This window comes from Phoxinus phoxinus, assembly GCF_949152265.1.
Source record: "Phoxinus phoxinus genome assembly, chromosome: 20".
Taxonomy (NCBI): Eukaryota; Metazoa; Chordata; class Actinopteri; order Cypriniformes; family Leuciscidae; genus Phoxinus; species Phoxinus phoxinus.
The window spans coordinates 10,095,164-10,116,266 of record NC_136895.1 but is presented as its reverse complement, the minus strand read 5'-3'; the positions used below and the strand labels follow the sequence as shown (position 1 = coordinate 10,116,266).

Here is a 21,103-nt window from a genome sequence, read left to right as displayed (position 1 = left end):
ATCCCGGTATCTTTGAGATACTAATTTCAACATACTATGATTTGGGATGCACTAATTCTAACTTCGAATACCGTTTAGGATGGACACTGGACAGTATGCTAAATTGGGATGCAGTTTTGTAGAAATTAAGTCTCCAGCTTAAAGTATTTATTTTCACATCAAAACTGTAGTCCATTGCAGGATTTTGTAACCACAAAAAATTTATCGAGTCCTAGCTAGTGTCCATTGATTCCACAGGCCCTGTTAAGGGGTCTCCTTGGAGGCTCTCGAAGATGGTGGCCATCTCTGCATTGCTTCTGATCTGGTTGGCGAAGTCTGCCATGGCAGGGCTCTTCTCCACCTCGCTGATGGACAGCAGGGCGGCGACGGCACGCATGGCAGAGCGCCTCAGCTCTTCCTGTTTCTCAAACTCCTGCTTCACTGAACCAGCTTTCACCTTTATATATAAAAAATATATATACACACAATTGTTTACTGTTTCAGAAACGCTGTTAATATCTGAAATCACCAAAACAAACACTCAGATCCCGATCCGACATTACATTTCTCTGTAGTAGGCTAATTGATTTCTGTTTGTATTATATTTCTTGAAATAATGTAGGATTATAAATAGCAGTTATGATATGACAGTCTGTACTATTTATTAATTGAAATGCATTGAATTAACTTTATCAATTAAAAAAACACGACACTGCCCTTTAGCAAACTTGCCTATAAAATGCAATAGCTGAAAAAGTATATTAGATTTTCGTTATTTTATTTCAGTGAACAAAACTGCCGTTGCAAAACAGGCACATACATTTTTAGTTGCACTGATATGATGATTGCATAACGAATCAACAATTAATTAATCCCACCCAACACCACCATGTTTAAATCATTTGTTTCCTTATTTTAATTAAAGTGAACACACAATTAACTATATAATAATTCGTTAGCCTACCTGGTTTAGTAAATCGTGCATGGCCATTCAACAACGTGGCCATAATTTACTAAAGCCAGAGAACAATTTTAATTTGCCATGATTTAGCCTTAATGAGAGAACAAATTCTTAATTCATGGGAAGGAAATCTTAATTCGTGGTGCAACCCGGTCACACTAAATGCGTCTCTATAGCACGCATTGTGTTTATCATGCAATTTAACACACGAAAATTAGTTTTTACAAATATGACAGTAATGGGTAGGTTTAGTAGTGGTGTGGGGTACGTATGTATTATACATTTGGATAGGATTAGTGTTGTGGGGTGCGTGGGTATTACACGCAATAAAGTGTGTATCATATCCACGTGAAAACTGCGTATCATAAGTACGTTTAAAAAAAAAATTCCGTATAAAGACTCGAGAGCGGGGTACAACACAATAGCTACCGTACCTATTTATCTAATTTATTATCGTAGGCCTATGTATAGCTCACCTTTTGCTGCACTATGTTCGCGAAGCACATCCTCGTGCTTTCTGCCAATGTGACGCTTTAGATTCCAATATGAATCTTTGCTAACTTTGCTAAATAATGTATCAATAGTAGGATTATAAATAGCAGTTATGATATGAAAGTCTGTGACTAAATTTATTTAATTTAAATGCATTGAATTAACTTTATTAATAAAAAAAAACGACATTGCCCTTCAGCAAAGTTGCCTATAAAATGCAATAACTGGAAAACTGCAATAATGCAATAAATGCAATCACTGGAATAATGCAATAAATGCAATCACTGGAATAATGCAATAACTGCAAAAACTGTCTCTCCACACTCCCTTTCAATGTCTACTCCCTGCTCGCTCTTAACTTTGATTTTTACTGTGCATTTATGTATAAGGCTTGCAACTTCACTAAAACAATATTTGAACTCCATGACCTATTGCTCCACCACTCTTGCTTAGCTATTCTACAGATTCAAACTAGCAAATCACCAAAGTGCATTCTGGGTTGCAGCGTTTCTCAGAAATCCCCTACTTCTCCTTTAATGCACTTCATGTTGTTTATAACAAAGAATAGTTTTCTTATTCTTTGTATTTCTATTTCAATATGGTACAAGATTGTCCTATTCAAATCAATGTGATAAACGAGTTAGTTCAAAAGTAATCAAAAAGTAGTCATTATATTTCCATTATATTACTTTAAATGTGTAATGTAATGGATTACATTGCTACCTACAATTTTTTGTCATGTAGTTTAGAATCAGTAAATGACTACAATTTGTAGTCCACATTGGACCCAGCACAGCTTAGAAGACAACATCCCATGTTTTGTTACAAACCACTGTCATGTTAGGTCTTACCTTTGTAGTGCAAGTGGCTTTCAGTGGTTCCACTAATCTGTCCAGCCTTTGTACCACAGCAGCTGGACACAGTTTAGAAACTCTGGTGAGCATAATGAAGGTCAGCATCTGAAAAACAAGAAACATGAGCATCTTAAAGAGAACGAATGGTGGAAATATGCTTGCATTAATCTTATGTAATGCATTGGACAATGTTAAATCATAATGCAATCGCATCAAATTCCTACCTCACCGAAAATATAACTTACTTTAATGTCATAGTGGTCTTTCAGGCCTTCCTCAACGTGATTCAGAAACTCAAAGATATCCAAACAGTCCAGGCAGCTGTCCAGCAGAGTGTACATGCACTCAAACGCCGCCTTACGGACATCCAACCCATCATCTACCGTGTGCTTGAAGGGGCCCATCTCAACCTGAGATGTGATTTAACATGCCATCATTTGGTAAGATCTACAATTACATTTTCTAAACAGAAATTCGTTTTCAGGGTTTGTGTATAAGTATTTACAATATTTTACACATATGGCAGGTTTCATGTGCCTTTACTGTTCATAATTTGTACCTCTCGAACAAGGTCTTTTCTGATCTGGGTCTCGTTGTATAGAGATGGGAGGAGTGATGTCAGAAGTCCACGGATCAGGGAAGGTTTGTTGTGGGCAGCTGAATTGAACATGACTAAAGCCACTCGCCGAACATTAAGGTCAGGGTCCTGGAGTGTTTTCAGGAAGTCACCTAATAGCAAAATTAGTGCAAGGGTTTAAGACAGTATCTATCATGCATTCACCAAAAATGTATATCATTTACATTTATTATTCACAGAAAAGCATAAAATATACGCAGTTTACCAATGCATCCTTTGAGGAGTGAGTCTATGGGCATAGGGTGGTCTACGATAGTGAACTTCACTGCAGTTACAACCGTACTGCGGGAAAGAGGAGACCCTGGAAGAACAATAAATGCTTGCTTATTGCTTATTTTTGTTTCACTCTTCACTTAATTAAAACCCCATTTTAAAACTATACGTTCAAAACACATTATCAAAGTAAAGTCAAGCTTGTGTCTCATCTCATATTACCTGAGGTCAGTTGTTTCTTTAGCCTTGGTAGGAGTTCAGATGGACTGACCAATGTGAGTTTCCCCAAACATTCAGCTACAATATTGCGAGTGCCCTCCTCTGCGCATTCACAGTGCTTGAACAGCAGAGCCCAGATGTTCTCCACATGAGGCTTGAGACTTTCGGCTGACAGAGCACTGATCATTTCCTTGAGGGAGTGCAGAAGCAGGTACTGTCTCTTTGGTTGGCTGCCGATCTCCTTGAGCATGAATGGCAGATACTCCCCTAAGTTTCCAACACAAATGTTTCCCAGGGCGAAAGATGCGGCAGACTTAACTTCCTCATTTGGAGAACTGAAGGCTTCCATCATGACTCCCTTCAGCTCCTTGTGCCCTTCGAAGTTCACAAACCGTCCAATTTCCCCAAGACACAACAACGAGAGAATCCTCACCGACTCGGATGATTTGGGGTTCTTTACCTCCTGGATAAGGCTAGTAACCACTCCAGAAGCTTCTTTGGGACAGACTGTTGACAACGCTGCTACACATTTTGCCACAGAGTAGTAGGACTGTTTATGCACAGATATGGAGTCAGTCGACTTTGAATCGTAGTAAGGCCCTCTCAAGGCTTTCAGGAGGTCACTGTAACCCATGTTGTTGGACTTTGTTGCTACAAGAACCTGGAAGAACTCAAGTATTGAATTAAGAGCACCTCCTTGTAGCAGTGGAGAGTGGACTAAGTTAAGCACTTCGGGTAAGATCGTCCCCCCAATTTTGCTCAAAGAGGACAGGCAAACTTTGGCCATACATGTGATCAGCGTTATGGCTACCTGTGAGATATGCATATCACTCTCCTGAATCAAAGCAGGTACCTCACTCAGTATGGACTCTATCATAGGGGGCTTGAAACTGTCGCTGTAGTTTGTGACCATCACATTCAAGGCTGTTATCGTGTTCAACTTAAGGGCCCGCTGGTTTTTCCGCAAGAAGGATCCAAGCATTGGAATCCCTTCTGTTAAAATGGGCCTTAGGTCAATTTTAAGTGGCGAGGAAGCGACAAGAGTTAAAGTCTTCACTGCGATAAGCCTGGTGATTTCATTTTTAAGCCTTTCCAGAAATATCTGCAAGGTGGGCTGCAGGTCAGCACCAAGCTGGTCACCCAAATGACTCAAAATGTGGCCCATGCAGAAAATGGCTCGCTCTTTCACTTCTTGGTCTATGTCAGCCGCCTTCAACCTCTTCGAGGTGCAAGCAAACACATTCTTTATGTAGGGCTTGGCGTCAAAAGAGATGGGCTTGTCCAGCGGCCGCATGAGCTTGACAATCTGCTGGGTGACTTGGAGGGCCTCAGATGTGATTTTATAAAACGGGTCTTCGACACATTGGATCACCGCTGGTAAGATGACATTAATGTGTGGGTGGAAGATCTCTGGGTTGTGGCTACTCAAGAGGACATTGAGGAAAGAAAGGGCATCAATCTTCATATTTGAAGAGGCCGACTTGTCTGTCAAGGAGTAAATAATACCTAAAGAGAGAGAAAAATTAATGTATACACTGAAAATAATATGCGACAGAACTGGTTAAAGAGTGCAATTGGATGCAAAAGATTCAAAGGCAACTTGATAGTTGAAGTATCAGGTATTAATTTATTACAATAATATAGTGATTAAGTGATTAAATTAGACAAAGTAAAGACCATAATTGACTCCGAATAACGACTTACACAGTCTACACCAGGTGCGACCATTTATCACAACGGCTTGCGTCGGTCTACGGTGGAAATGTCAAAGTGAAATTTCCAAATTAATTGTCCTTCTTGTCAGAAGTAACGCAAGTTTGTGGAGTACACCAGAAGTTGCACTAGGGCGTCAGTTTACTGTTGGTAACTCGTCACCCTGCATCCGGTGTAGATAGTATAAGTGGTTATAACGTGTCGCACCACTCGTGTCAAGTGTAGACAGGGTTATAGCATAGCATTTAATGCTAAATATCTTTTAATCTGACCTGGAATGAGGGCAGGTATGTGCTCTCCTAGTTGACTGGGCAGCACATTAGCCATCTCTGTCAAGAGACTGAAGCAACCTTGCCTACTTCTCAAGCTCTTCTCCTTTAGCTGTCGGTGTAAGGCTTTTACTATTGTCGGTACCTGTAAAAGCACAGGAGAGCTATTTTAGGAGATATGCACCATGTAGTGTGGGTCAATAACCTGCACACAACCATACCTGTTTCTTCAAGAGAGAGACCGCTGGCTCCTCTTTAGCTCCCGTGTCCAAACTGGGACCGTGAGGGTGTCTGGTCTGTTTGAGCAAAGCCACAAAGGCTGAGAAAATGTCAGTCTTAACATTCTCCTCACGTTCTTTGAAGCGGGACACCAACGTCGGGCCTACAGACCCATAGAGCTCCACCAGCAGATCCCTGCGGCTGCTGATTATCGCCTCCAGACATTTCACAGAGGAGCGCCGCACCTTCCAGCTCATGTCCTCATCATCACTGTACTCATCATCAGACTCTATAGATTACAAGTGTGTTGACTGTGAAAAACACACTCTAGAGTGGGCAGCACTACATCCGCCATCTGCCTCATCTCATACATAGCTAGAGAAACTTTGTATGTACCATTAGTAATGATTTTTAATTCTTTCCAAAAATATCATATTTGTGTATGCTTAAAGATGGAATTATAACTAAATAAATAAATAACAAAGAATCAAATAAATAAATCACCCTGATCTTCATCGTCTCTTTCCTCAATGTCCATACTGTCATCCTGGTCATCGTCAGCATCATAGTTGTAATTGGGGTCGTAGGTTATGTACTTCAAACTCAACTTGATAATTGTTGGGATGTGAGGGGACATTTCCTTTGGACATCTCACAAAAAAACAAAAACAAGAAAGAATTTCTGACTTAATATCTGAGAGAGCATTGTGTCATGATGAAAAAGCTGAATTTTAAAGTTATAAACCAAATAATGTAGAAACAGTTTTACCTGCTAACAAAAGCTTCGAACGCTTGAAAGCAGAACTCGCGTAGCTCATCATCTTCCACGTTACAAAACTTCACCACCATGGGTACAATCTTCTCCAGGTGTTCACCTTCATTTCATAAAGGACTCAATATTAATACAGCAACCATGTCATATTCAAAATCTCCAAAATACATTTTAGTATGGTTGTGTCCGAAATCGCTCCATATACCCTTAAATAGGACACTATTTGAGGGGACAACCATTTCTAGTGGTGTCTGAAACCACAGTGGACGTTATCAAGCGCACTCATTCAATCCCATAATGCACCACAATAACGAGTACAACCAATGTATGCTCTACAGCTAGAGAATACCCATAATGCACTGTGACTGTGGCGCCGAATTAATTCCCACGTCTAACCAGAAGATAATTGATTATTAAATTGTTTTATTAAGGTGTATACAAGCTAGTTTCAATGACAGAGTTCTTTCATCTTAGCCTACTACTGGAGCTGCCAGTTTGCTAAGTTTCAAATGATCATTAAACAGCAAGAACAAACTATACAAAAGCGGTAGCCTTTCCGGCACTCAGTGTCCGAATTCGCTCATTTGTTTTCATTCACTCCTTCAAGTGGAGTATATAAGTGGAGTAATGTAGGGAATCGGGCGATTTCGAACACAGCCAATGTTTTAACTAGATTCATTTGATCTCTGCTAGTCTCTTCAGCTCCCTCTGCTGGTCACACCGTTAATACTACGTTCGTGCAAAAGTTCATTTCTTTCAGTAAATTCAAGTTAAAAGGTGAAACTAATATCATATAGACTCATTACATGCAAAGTGAGATATTTCAAGCCTTTATTTGTTATAATTTTGATGATTATTGCTTACAGCTATGAAAAATGTTCACAACATAATTTGGGGTTTTCATAGCTGTAAGCCATAATCATCAAAATTATAACAAATAAAGGCTTGAAATATCTCACTTTGCATGTAATGAGTACATATAATATATTAGTTTCACCTTTTAAGTTGAATTACTGAAATAAATGAACTTTTGCACGATATTAAAAATTAAAAGCAGCTCTCACCAATTCTGTGTCCTCCTCGTCTGCTGACCGTGGCCAAGCACTGGATGTACGTGCGCACGCTGGCGGTGGGTGGTCCGCGGGACAGCTCGCCCATGAGGTGTTCGGTGAGCTGAGTGAACAGAGCGGGGCTACAGCTTGGCACCAGGTGACCCAGCGCGATAATAGAGCGCTTCCTTACAGCCATACGAGGACTCATGAGCTGGGCGAGGAGACCGGTCAGGATCGACTGATGGAAGCTCACCAGAGCAGTGCTCAACCTGTCAGATAGTGCATTAGGCCGATGGGGGAGTGTTCATAAACACTTTTCATGCAAGTACAAGGCATTTTGACCAACCTGCCCAACATGTCGGAGAGAATATCCAAAGCCTCCAGCTGAATGGACACGTCGTCCTGCATTCCCAATGCTCCAATCAGCTGGGACGTGATCTTCCTACAGACGTTGACTGTGAGGCTCAAACCTTGAACACAATACAACAACTATGACCAACGAGATCCTAAAAAGTCGTAAATCTCTATAATGTCAGCATGATACCAGCAGATGAAGACGGCAGCTCAGCGATGACGGTCTTCAAGCCCATGCTGGAAATGTCCCTCAGCTGCTCTTTGTTGGACACCATGTTGGAACAGAGAGTGTCCACCATCATCTCCACCTGACACTCCTTCACTTTCCCCACTAGAGGACCAAGGCTACACAAACCAGAAATAATCGTGGTCACAAACCATAACGTTCATGTTCGGAAGAAAATCTGAGTTGAGAAGATACCATTTGACGGCCAGATTCTGCACTTCTCCGTTTTTGTCCTCCAGGAGTTTGAGGAGCATGGTCACGACTTTCCTCTCGCTCTCCTCGTCCAGTTTGATCGAGTCCTTCTGGAGCTCCATCATCAGGTCATTGGCTGCCATAAACCTTTCATTTGTTTCAGCAAAGTGCTCATCAGTTTTGATACCACCACATTACTCAAATAGCATGGCACATGTCCAAAACACACGGTATTAGCATGGTAAACACTAGCGAGATAGTAGTACCAAAACTGTTTGGTATGGAAACCCATTTCTACCACATAAGGAAAAAAACATGCTTTTGTAAATCTTATTATGTGATGAAAAGTTTAAAATATGACATACAAAGTCATGATAATGATAACAAAAAGGATAGTTATACACTAAAAAGTAAAAAATGATGACAAAAAGTTGAAGTATGACATAAGCCTACAGTCGAAGTGATATAAGTTATTACACAGAAAAGTTTAAACTATGACATTCAAAGTTGAAATATGACATACAAAGTCGAAATGATAGTCATGACATTAAAAAGTTTATATTCTTATAAAAAAAAGTTTAAATATGACTTCATAATTATAGTTATGACATTAGAAAAGTAAAAATGATGACATTCAAAGTTTAAATATGACACACAATGTCGAAATGATAGTCAGGACATTAAAAAAATGAAATTATGACATAACAAGTTTAAATATGACATACAAAGTCGAAATGATAGTCAGGACATTAAAAAAGTGAAATTATGACATAACAAGTTTAAATATGACATACAAAGTCGAAATGATAGTCAGGACATTAAAAAGCTGAAATTCTTTTTAAAAAGTTGAAATATGAAATACAAAGTCATAGTTATGACATTAAAAAGTCAAAATTATGGCAGAAAGTGATCATTTTCGTTTTTGTCACAATTATGACACTAATAGTTAGCCTATGACGAAATCTGTCAAAATGTCAACGTTTTATGTTATATAATGATTATGTCTTAAATAATGAATTAGTAGGTCATAATTTAAACTTTATTTCATAAAATATTTTAGTCATAATTTCGATTTAGCATGTCATAATTATGACGCAGTATGTCGTTCGACTTTTATTTAGTTATAATCACGACTATTTTTTTTATAATCAAGATTTATCAAAGCATTATTTTTTTCCCTTATATGCCGGAAATGGGCTTCCATATTTTGGGAACAGCAAACTAGAAACTGAATTCTGTAGGAATCGTCACAGAAATCATTAATGGTGATTAATTTAATATTTAATTAAGTTTGACTGGGTTTACATTTCCATGTATTAACCAAAATACAAATAAAATATAGTGTATTGAATAGTCAACATAAGTTAAAATTTCATGCAAACAAATCGTTTTCAGACAAGTTATGTCCACGACAGATTTCATTTACAAAAGTAGCCAATGTTTATTCCACTTCACTCATTTTCAAAGGGTTAATATAAATCTGAAAACGATTATTTAAGCCACAAATATAAACTGCAGGCCGTTGCTTTGTCATTGGCCTATTTTTGTAAACATTAGTCGTGAGTCTGAAACATGCGTGTAACACACACACTGTCTTACCGAAAGTCTTTGTCAGTTGATGTCATTTTTTCCAACAGATTGGAAATGTAAAACGTGACATTCGACATCTTGACTTTTTAAAGTAACGTACTTCACTGAATGACGATGAAAAAAATACTACAGAAAGTTGAGCTTGATGAAGATCATAGCGCCTGGCTGGACACTGGACAGACTGGGACATATGACACTTTCGGGCAGTTATAAATAGAGATGCGGGCGATATATTAATTTAACTCGCTTTGCCGCCTTCTGCTTGCAGCCAGTGTGAACTGCAGGACGGGGACGGAAGTATCGAGCGGAACCTTTGTTCTGTTCCACCCGGAGACTTTAGCAGGGGAAACACAGTCCGCACTGAGCGGTCAGTCTCTGCCACGTCGGAAATACTATCAGTGTTTTCATTTGTGAAGAGCAGAAGAGCATCTAGAGACGATTTTTTTAGTTGAAGGAGTTTGTTGGAGGGATACAAACAAATATGGTGGGTGTTACATTATTGATATTCTCAGATATTTAAGTGTTCGGATTCTATAGTTTCGTAATGAATGACCGGATGGAAAATGAAATGCATTTTACATGTCTGATTACGAGATTAAAGCTGTTTAAAGCGTTATTTAGATGTGTTTCGATATTCAACTCTTTATAAAAACAGCTCTGGTGATACTATAAAACAATTATCTTTCATTATGTGCGTTAACAAAAAGTACCATGCTATTACTGCGATGTTTTGGACCGTTTTCAGTTTTTCCACTATTATTACTCTGTCAATTTTAGCTATGTTGGATCCGAGTTTAATGAGCTGTCAACTAATTATTTGCTATTATATTTACTGTTGTCATTTGATTAAAATATTGTATCCAGTTAATAACTTGAAAAATTATAAAAAAAATAATTTATTGGATTTGATAAACAATTAATTGGTCATATCAGTATTAAGAAAAAATACCGCAAAATTATATATATATATATATACATTTTACGTACACATTTTTTTATGAATAATAAATTATCTTTTCTCTTTTAAATTCTCTCTTTCAGTGTATTTCAAAGACACTGTACTTTGGTAATTCTGTGATTTTAATCTGTATTTTGGTAATTCTGTCATTTTAATCTGTATTTTGGTAATTCTGTGATTTTAATCTGTATTTTTAGGGGTATTCACTCTTGATGTCTGCACATAGGACTGTGAAACGATTAATCGCATCCAAAATAAAAGTTTGTGTTTACATAATACATGTGTGTGTACTGTGTATAATATTTTTTTATAAATACACACACAAGCTTGTATATATTTAAGGAAAATGTGTGATTTATATATAAAATATTTATAATATAAATCTATATTCAGTATATACATGCAAATATTTCTTAAATATTTACAAGCATGTGTGTATTTATATATACAAAATAATTATACACAGTACACGCACATTTATTATGTAAACACAAACTTTTATTTTGGATGCGATTAATCGTTTCACAGCCCTACGTTTTCGACAAATCTCAGTTTAACTGACATCTCCGCCCATCTGTGGTCTTGTGTGTTTCAGGTTTCGGTCATTAACACGGTGGACACCTCACATGAGGATATGATCGTGAGTATCTCCATCCATCTTGCCTCCATCTTTACTCTTACTGCATCTTTTTTCAACATTATACGACCGTGATTTGTGGTTGTGTGTTCAGCATGACGCTCAGATGGATTATTACGGCACCAGACTGGCCACCTGCTCCTCTGATCGCTCCGTCAAGATCTTTGATGTCAAAAACGGAGGGCAGATCCTCGTGGCTGATCTGAGGGGGTATGTGAAGCACGCAACTAAAACTAGGGTTTCCGTGGAGTCGATTTTTAACTCTAATTCTGCTTTGGCAGCCACGAGGGTCCCGTGTGGCAGGTGGCCTGGGCTCACCCCATGTACGGCAACATCCTGGCGTCCTGCTCCTACGACAGGAAGGTGATCATCTGGAAGGAGGAGAACGGCACCTGGGATAAGATGTATGAATACACAGGCCACGACTCGTCCGGTAACTTCACGCTTTTTGATTCTCGCATTAAAACACTGTGACAGAAATGCATCCCGCTGTGGACGATCACACATTGGCTTCTCCCGCAGTGAATTCTGTGTGCTGGGGACCGTACGACTTCGGCTTGATTCTGGCCTGTGGCAGCTCGGATGGGGCGATTTCAGTGTTGACCTGTTCTGGAGACGGACACTGGGATATTAAGAAGATCAACAATGCACATACAGTGAGTATATGAGATCTTTAAGTATACAGATACAGTGCTCTAATAATCAGTTGATTTAATTTAAATGATTTTATGCAAGTATGATTCATGTATTCCAAAAAATGCCAACACATTTTGGAGCTCAAGTTTATAAAACGGTCATAATTAAATTAAATTCAAATTTATTTGTATAGCGCTTTTCACAATACATATTGTTTCAAAGCAGCTTTACAGAAAATGCATTTCAGAAATGTACATACAAAAATACAGTTAGTTAATCATGTATACATTTAGGGCATATAACATATCATAACTAAAACTATATTTGATCTTATCAAGAACTTTGGTAATGCTTTATTTTACAGTGTCCTCGTTACATGTAGTTACTGTTGTAGTAATTATAATGATTAACTAACCCTGATTAGTACTCAGTACTTTAATGTATAATTACACTAACACTGACACCCTAAAATGAAGTGTAACAAAACTTCTCATTAATTAGTAAATGTGCAAAAAATCTATATTTTTGAGTTACAATGTTATTACTGTATTATTACTTTGTCATAGCTTTTTACACTTTTTTTGAAATTTCATATGAAAAACACAGCAAGAAAGTAATATTGCAGAAGAGATGCAAGAAATTATTATCTATGAGTAATTGTATTTATTATTCTATAATCATATTATATCTAATCTATATAGGCTCTATTTGTATTGGACAATACAGTGTTCTAGACGTTCAATAAAGAGGCTTCAGCCGAGTATGTCATACAAGACTGGCGAACTGTATTGTGCTTCCTGTTATTTGAGTTTTTTTGACATGGTTTCTCTGGTGTTTCTGGCAGATCGGCTGTAACGCTGTGAGTTGGGCCCCAGCTGTTGTCCCAGGGACTCTTATTGAGCAGCCAACAGGACAGAAGCCCAACTACATCAAGAGATTTGTGTCTGGAGGCTGTGACAATCTGGTCAAGCTGTGGAAGTGAGTGCAGTCCTTATTTTAGAGAGCACAGTGACGAGCACCTGCTGTCAGATACTACACTTGGTCATAAATAGACCAATACGGTATATATATATATATATATATATATATATATATATATAGGCTAGTTTTTATTTTCTACATTGTGCTGATTGTGGGATGAAATGTATTTAAATATAATACAATACAGCATTATCAAATTAGCCAATAATATGTAATGAGCAATTTCAACCCTCTACAATGCAAATAAATCACTCGCATATGCAACTAAATCTTCACTTTAGTTTAGGCGACTAAATAATGACTATCATTAGCTGGCCATTAGGTTATTATCTTTATCATTAGTTTAGCAGAGATATATTGTCATTTGTTGAACACTGTGACTGGACGCTTGAGTTTCGCTCTCCATCAAGTGATTCTGTACTATTTCAGTTCAGCTCAATGGATGTGCAGGGTATCCGTTCTCTCCCACACACACACACACACGCACACACACACACACACACACACACAAACACACACAAAGAGAGCGAGAGTCTTACATGCCACGCAGTATCGACGCGCTACATTTAAATGCTATTTTCTTTTTGTATTGGAATTATTCAGCTTTTAAAGGGTAACTCTACTCCTGGCACCTGAGACCCGTCTCTCTGTAGGCAAGAGCACCACAACTTCCAATAGGAAAATTCAACTGCAGTAGTCACCGTTCAACCTGAAGAGGGCAGCACATATATTGTAGAATTAAAACACTTTATACCCAAATGTCAACAAATCAATGAACCGCTTTAATAAACCCCCAGTCGTACAGATCATTAACTAAAAAAAGTTATTTTAGGGTTTAGTTACCCTTTAAGAACAAGCAGAAGAGATGCCGGTTTCTCTGGTAGTGGGCGGAGCTAATGCGCAAACAGCAATCTCATTGGATGGACCAGTTTTGATTTCAGCAAATCTGTTTGAGCGGACACAGATAACGTGATTAATATTCATGAGCCCAGCAGCTATTGTTATTAGTAGTAGTAGTATTATGTTTTAATAATAATTACTATTATCTATTTTTTTTATAGAAACAGTGAGTGACCAACAATCTCTTAAGCACCACCAGTCCTAAGTTCTAATTACTAAAGTTCTAGTTTAGTTAATATCATAATATAATGCTTGATTGACTGATGTTAAGAGTGTACGTTCAGATATTTTAAAAGCTGTTCCATTTTACAAAGATAAGCTGATTTGGTGGAATCATGTATGTATATATATTTAAATAAATAGTATATCTGTCTGGCAGGTAAACAGAAAAGTGTACTAGCCAATGGCGATTCTATTCCCAAGGTGTTTGTAGAGGGTTCAATTTAGTCTCCTACAATAGATCTGCATGCATCAAATGTCAAAAACACTTTAATTTTCTCATAATGTACATTGTACATCATCTAATTTCTAAAAGAGTCTGAAAATGCTTCGTTCGAAGATTCGGTCTCTCTAAACCCCTCCTTTCCGGGAGCTTTCTTTGCTCTGATTGGTCAGATGGCCCAGTCTGTTGTGATTGGTCAGATGGCCCAGTCTGTTGTGATTGGTCAGATGGTCCAGTCTGTTGTGATTGGTCAGATGGTCCAGTCTGTTGTGATTGGTCTACTCTTCTCTGATTGGTCAGATGACCCAGTCTGTTGTGATTGGTCTACTCTGCTCTGTTTGGTCAGATGGCCCAGTCTGTTGTGATTGGTCTACACAACAGACTTTCTTTCAGGAGACAATAACTTTATTTGTCAAATTATGTTCTGACATTCATACTTTCTTCCCAGGGAAGAGGATGGCCAATGGAAAGAGGACCAGAAGCTGGAGGCACACAGTGATTGGGTGAGAGATGTTGGTTGGGCTCCTTCCATTGGTCTGCCCACCAGCACAATCGCCAGCTGCTCACAGGTAACCACAGCCGAGTGCTTTACTCTAAATATTCTACTCTGGGACTCTTCCAGTATCAGTGAATGATAATAGTAAATTGAATATTTTTTTATTTTATTTTTGTAGCTCAAACAATAGAACATAGCGGTAGCAACGCCAAAATGGTTTGATTCCTTGGGAATGCTTTTGTTAAAATGGTTTGTATAATGGTGTCTGCAAAATGCATAAATCAATTATATTATGTTATTTCATATTATATTAAACCATAGGATGGTCGTGTGTTTATTTGGACGTGTGACGACCCAGCCGGTAACACCTGGACGGCCAAACTTCTCCACAAATTCAATGACGTGGTGTGGCACGTGAGCTGGTCCATCACAGGAAACATCCTGGCGGTGTCAGGAGGGGACAACAAAGTACGTACCTGTCAAATATCAATTTAATGTCATCATTTATTCACCCTCATATTTACTGTCACTTTTGATTAATTTAATGCATAAGTTGTTGAATAAAAGTATTAATTTTATACTAACCCCAAACGTTTGAACCGTAATGTACATTTACTCCGAAACTACTTAAAATGACTTTGAATAAAACACGGCTATGACCGCTTCACCCAACGGTTCTATGTATCATTACACAACACACCTAGCAACTGCTCTTAGCAACTTAAACACATGTTTGATCTCATCGATATTGTTCACTGAAGCTATAGTAGAGTATTGTGAGAGATCGAGTGAGCGAGTGTACCTGCATTTACAGTAGACGTGGTGTTTTCCTTCAGGTCAGTCCTATATTCATAATATAAAAAATCAGTTTGAATGTCCGCTGCAATATCTTGTCCTTTTAACAGTTAAGGGGTTTTCCCACAAGTTTGAATCCTTTCAATGTACGGTAAAAGTCTTTTCTACCGACTGACTCACTCATAAAGACTCATTGCCGCCATCTATTGGCGAAATAATGTATATAACTTTGCTGTTTACAGTCAGGGACTATTTTTTCCAGCGGAAGGAAGGCTTTTAGTGATTTTACTTCATGAAAGTTGCATAGATGCATATTTTTCTGCTTTAATAGTTGTATTGTGTGGTAACCGTTTTATAAAAGCAATAAGGTACGAGAGGCTGTGCTGTATCGTGAATAAGTCACGGCTGAAGGGGTAGGGTAACAACGCCATTCAGCCGTGACTTATTCACGATACAGCACAGCCTCTCGTACCTTATTACTTACATATTCTACTTGCATACTATTTTTTGCTTTTTAATATCTGATGTTTTGAATCAGTTCATTAAAATGGACAGTTTAAACTGTACACCTTTTTTCCTATTGGAGTTAAAATAGCAGGCGGTAATAGACCGTTTTAAGTCCCTTATTTTTCAAGAATGGATCATCAAACTATTCTGACAACAAATAAAAAGCACACTTAAATCATTGTGATATCAACGCTATATTTAGTGTGCGGCTAACTCGAACATGACTCAACCGGTCACCGACTAAAGGACAGGCCGTGACTGTGCTTTGACATTGTGATTCATTGACTTTTCACCATGAAACTAATGTTGACACTTTTTGGCTCTCATCCCATGGGATTACGGAGTAAAGATGCTGCCGTTGGATCATGTGGGCAGCGATTTACCCAGCATCATTACTCATTTCACAGTGCACTCTCAGGTTCAGGAATTAATGACTGAGGTTATATCACCCGGCGTGAGGGAAACCGTCCCCGACATCACCGTTTCTTTAAATAAAGACTTTCGGTGAGATGCCCTGCCTTGTAATTATTCACTGCGGCAAGCGGCGGGTCGAGCCATTTACTCTCCGACGAACATGCCATTATCTGATGCATTTATAAAACAGACAGCTTAATAATGCAAAGGGGCTTTGAAAATACACACAGGTTAAATACAGTCCTCTAGGTGCCTCTATGGAGATAAAGTAGGCACTTTTTTGTTTCGTTAGTTTTTTTTTTCTAATGGTGTGTACACAGTGATTCTTGAAGGTGTTTTTGATTCCTTGTTAGCTGGCTGTAATCATTTTACACTGAAAAAATTTGTGTAAATGGCAATCATCAACATGGAATTTTAAAAAGTATATTTCTTGTAAAACATACTCCAATAACCTTATTATTTTTGTAACTAAGTAGATGAGCTTCGGGGTGTGTTCACATTTGTAGTGCGTGTTCTCTTGGCTTTTTTGTTCCAGACCAAAAAATAGAAAATGATACATTGTTCGCACTTGGCATGTTTGGTTGGATTAAACCGAACCCTGGTGCGATTGCTCTGTTAGTGCGCTTCATTTGAATAAGTGTGAGCGCTGCCATCCGAGCCCTGGTGCATCAAACAAGAGGACCGAGACGCTGAAAAGATGGGTCTCGCTCCACTTCCAAACAAACTCTGGTGTGGCTCGACTTAAATGTGAACGCGACATGGACCAAAGACATCTAATGAAAACAAAAACAGGACATGATGTCAAAAGGTACGCCCCTAAAAAGGACAGGATGCTCAAGAATACCTGTTTTTTTTTTCTCATCATAGTCGTGATGTTGTCCATCACTGTTCAGTACAGGCATCAGAACCACGTCGTCTCGCAGCAAATCTGTGTTTGTGTGTGTGTGACGGAGGGATTCCTGACGCTGTTTTGACTCCTTTAGACATTTTATAAGCTCTTCACGAGTTCTCAGCTGCTCAAAATGCCGTCATATGTAGCTACGTACATACAGCGAGTGCATTTAGCCCAGCACACAGCATTCATTTGGGTGTTTGGTAAGTTCAGCACAAAATATACGTAATAAAAGCTGACCGATCAGGTTGTGGACTGGACGTATCCCTATTCCTTTAGATTCGGTATCTTTAGTTTCGGTGATAAAAATCTGACACCTTTAGTCCTAACACCCTTAGTCTTAGTTCGCTTAGCGTTCACACTGCCGTCCAAATCTAAAGCTAAAAAAAAGGCTTTTATGGCGTATATTTTGCATCTGAACTTACCGAAGATCCAAAACTTTGCTGTGTGCTGGAATAAATGCACTCGCTGTATGTGCGTAGCCTGCAAATAATAGTATTTTGAGCAGCTGATGACTCGTGAAGAGCTTATAACGTGTAAAGGAGTCAAAACAGCGTCGGGAATCCCTCCGTCACACACACAAACACAGATCTGCTGCGATACGACGTGGTTCTGATGCCTGAACCGAACTGTGTTGTGCAACATCGCGACTATGATGAGAAAAAACAGCTTGAGCATTGTCTTTTTTAGGGTCACATCTAATGACATCATGTCCTGTTTTTTTCCATTTGGAAGTGGAGCGAGACCCATTTTTTCAGCAGTCTCACTCCGTTTGTTTGGTGCACCAGGGCTGGGATAGCAGCGTTCACACTTATTCAAAAGAACCGCACTAACAGAGAAATCGCACCAGAGTTTGTTTTAATCAAACCAAACATGCAAAGTGTGAACACACCCTTAGATTGCTTCACTGACACTAACAGCGTTTTTAAAGGGTTCATTCAATCATGTCATTTACATTTGTTTCCCATTGACTTTTGCTCATAGGTGACCCTGTGGAAGGAGTCCGTGGACGGGCAGTGGGCCTGTATCAGTGACGTCAACAAAGGCCAGGGAGCCGTGACCTCCATCACAGACAGCCAGCAGAACGAGCAGTGAAGCCCGTCTCCTCTCTCCTCCACTCAGACCTGGGGGACACCCTTCCGCCCTCAAAGACTTTCCTCCAGCGTCAGAAGTGCATCTCACTCCCGGGCGGCAGAACCATACAAAAAAATTCAACTCTACCCTGATTTTTAGATCATTTCCATTGGTTCATTTACAAAGATGATGTTTGAGATGATTTGTATTGTTTGTAAAAATTCTTAACATGTCAATTATTTTGAGAAGAAAAAAATATGATGAATGAAAGCTGATTCAAAAATATTGGGACACATTGGACATTAGTGTGTTTCAAGACCTGGAGGAACATTGAAGAATAAAGTTTTCTACACTAAACTATAACTAACTTGTTTATTAGTATTATATTACATCATGTAATTGTGTGTGTGTGTGTGTGTGGACTTCAGATGCAAAAGCCTCTAAGTGCCATCTGAAATTTTCTTCTAAAATTAGCATTTTTATCAAGCTCGTATATTTAAGTTCAGTAATTTCACTTTAATGACATTTAATAGGTAATTTTTTGCCATTAAAGTGAAATAACTGAACATAAACATACAAGCTTGATAAAAATGATCATTCTAGAAGAAAAGTTCAGATGGCATGGCACTTTGAGGCTTTTGCATCTGAAGTCTTCATATAAATATATATATATATATATATGATTTATTTATTTGCACATACATATATGTGCATATGTATATATATATATATGTATGTGCGTGTGTTTATATATATATATATATATATGTGTGTATAATATATAAATGCATATATACATGCATACTGCATAATCTGTCAAGTAAACATGCCGTCCAAACATCCAGCGAATGTACTATGGCGGTTGTTTCCATTACTGTCAGATGAAATGATCCCTCGGTTACAGATTTTGGTGGAGTTGCCCAGGGGTTCATGAGATCAACGCAGAGGCCTGCCAACCCTCCTTCGGCCTCCAGTGATGAGTTTGCTTCTGGGATGGTGAAAAAACTCCATTTGTGTGCCAGCCTCTAACTAGCGCAAGAGAAGTGTCACTTATAATAACGTGTTGATATTTTATGAGAAATGCGTATTTTCACACGCATCAGCTTAGCGTTTGCAGTTCTGACACGTTACTCGTATTACAAAGCCAGAATCACTCATCTTCAGTAAGTTTCACCATCATTTTTCGTTTAAATTATTTTGTATGTTCCAATGACCTAGTCAAAACTTGCAGACTGATATTATTTAAGTTTTAACCCTGTAGTGTAGACTATAGGGCAGGCTATATAAAAAAGGGTAGCCGCCTTATTTTTTTTAAGTAGGCTACAATCAACGGATGTTTAAATCATTTCAAATTAAATTACATTATACTGACTTAAAAGTTAGTTGAATCTTGTATAAAAGTTGAAAATCGCTTAACTTAAGAGTTAAAGCAATGTAAAAAGATGTCATAACTTATTGATCATATTTTGTTTTGTTTTTTGACATTGTTTTTGCACTTTTTTACTTTCAATTCACATATATAATTATTAGGGCGGTCAAAAAATTAATCGTGATTAATCGCATCCAAAATAAAAGTTTGTGTTTACATAATATGTGTAGGCCTACTGTGTATAATTATTTATATATATAAAAACACACACAATCATGTATATTTTTAAGAAAAATTGGTTATATTTATATATAAAATATTTATATATAATATAAATTATATAAATATATATACAGTGTATAAATGCAAATATTTCTTACATGAATGTGTGTGTATTTATACATAATAATTATACATAGCCTACATATATTATGCAAACACAAACTTTTATTTTGGATGCGATTAATCACGATTAATCTTTTGACAGCCCTAATAATTATTTGAATAAATATTTAAGAATTAAAATTAACTTTTTAAAAAAAAATTTTTTTTTTAATTCAATATGCAATATTTAATTATTTGATAAATTGCATTAAAAAATAGTGGATTAAATATAGTGGAAACATAGTGAATTGTTTGTACAATTTAATTTAAGATGATATTGATTTAAAAATCCTTACTTTTAGGCTACTATACATTGCAGCAGCGAATATGCATCCAATTTTCTTTACGCAAAATATAGTTTTATTATTTAAGAAAAGTTGAAAATGTTCTCAAAGTAAGAAAAGTAATGGTTAAAATCTTTTATATTTCTGCTAAATAAAAAGTAGGCTACCATAATACAATATTTTGTATTATAATCATTATATTAATTTGTTAAATTATTCTATAGCGTAGTGAATGGCAGCATCTGTACTCCTCAGAGCCCGTCAGAAGGTAAGGGTTAACCCGTTCGCTGGGGCATATTGCGTGGATCTGAGAGTGTGCCGGCGGTCCACGCGTTCACACACTTTGGAGAGGCGGTGACACTCCGTGAGTCATTTGCGCTCCGGTCTCAGGAGTGACAGCTGATGCCCGCTCATGGACCACTGCATGAACACCACAGGATCTGTCCACGATATACACCTGATCACCGACACTATTCCCTAACCATCATCGTTACAAACCAGCGTCCGTTTCTGCTTCTCTCCGCATAACGCATTACTCTTAGTTATTTGCCATGCCAAGCTGGAGGAGAAACCTGACGTTTTGCCTGCAGAGA

The 21,103-nt window shown here is 38.0% G+C and overlaps 2 protein-coding genes across 2 annotated transcripts; one reads left to right on the top strand and one right to left on the bottom strand.

The window, feature by feature from the left end:
• Window positions 1-132: 132 nt before the first annotated feature.
• cand2 (cullin-associated and neddylation-dissociated 2 (putative)) lies at window positions 133-9,890 on the bottom strand. The gene is made up of 15 exons (XM_079592332.1): window positions 9,751-9,890; window positions 8,155-8,298; window positions 7,924-8,078; window positions 7,726-7,849; window positions 7,392-7,648; window positions 6,325-6,430; window positions 6,061-6,206; window positions 5,559-5,845; window positions 5,341-5,482; window positions 3,359-4,861; window positions 3,129-3,224; window positions 2,846-3,015; window positions 2,532-2,696; window positions 2,284-2,391; window positions 133-436 (listed from the first exon to the last, which is right to left on the bottom strand). The coding sequence occupies exons 1-15, from the start codon at window positions 9,816-9,818 to the stop codon at window positions 212-214; spliced, it is 3,696 nt and encodes a 1,231-aa protein (XP_079448458.1). The 5' UTR covers window positions 9,819-9,890; the 3' UTR covers window positions 133-211.
• Window positions 9,891-10,086: 196 nt separating this feature from the next.
• On the top strand, window positions 10,087-18,939 carry sec13 (SEC13 homolog, nuclear pore and COPII coat complex component). Its single transcript, XM_079592333.1, has 9 exons — window positions 10,087-10,225; window positions 11,295-11,339; window positions 11,431-11,546; window positions 11,618-11,769; window positions 11,859-11,992; window positions 12,817-12,950; window positions 14,744-14,864; window positions 15,113-15,259; window positions 18,384-18,939. The coding sequence occupies exons 1-9, from the start codon at window positions 10,223-10,225 to the stop codon at window positions 18,492-18,494; spliced, it is 963 nt and encodes a 320-aa protein (XP_079448459.1). The 5' UTR covers window positions 10,087-10,222; the 3' UTR covers window positions 18,495-18,939.
• The last annotated feature ends 2,164 nt before the right edge of the window (window positions 18,940-21,103 follow it).

What these genes read in the sequence shown, in the direction of transcription:
- sec13 (XM_079592333.1), top strand. An exon ending in CACAGGCCACGACTCGTCCG is followed by an intron (nt 11,770 to 11,858) that starts GTAACTTCACGC and finishes CTTCTCCCGCAG; the next exon opens with TGAATTCTGTGTGCTGGGGA. An exon ending in AATCTGGTCAAGCTGTGGAA is followed by an intron (nt 12,951 to 14,743) that starts GTGAGTGCAGTC and finishes CTTTCTTCCCAG; the next exon opens with GGAAGAGGATGGCCAATGGA.
- cand2 (XM_079592332.1), bottom strand. Translation starts at nt 9,818, where the DNA reads ATGTCGAATGTCACGTTTTACATTTCCAATCTGTTGGAAAAAATGACA. An exon ending in TCAACTGACAAAGACTTTCG is followed by an intron (nt 8,299 to 9,750) that starts GTAAGACAGTGT and finishes AACAAATGAAAG; the next exon opens with GTTTATGGCAGCCAATGACC. An exon ending in AAGAGACGATGAAGATCAGG is followed by an intron (nt 5,846 to 6,060) that starts GTGATTTATTTA and finishes TGTAATCTATAG; the next exon opens with AGTCTGATGATGAGTACAGT.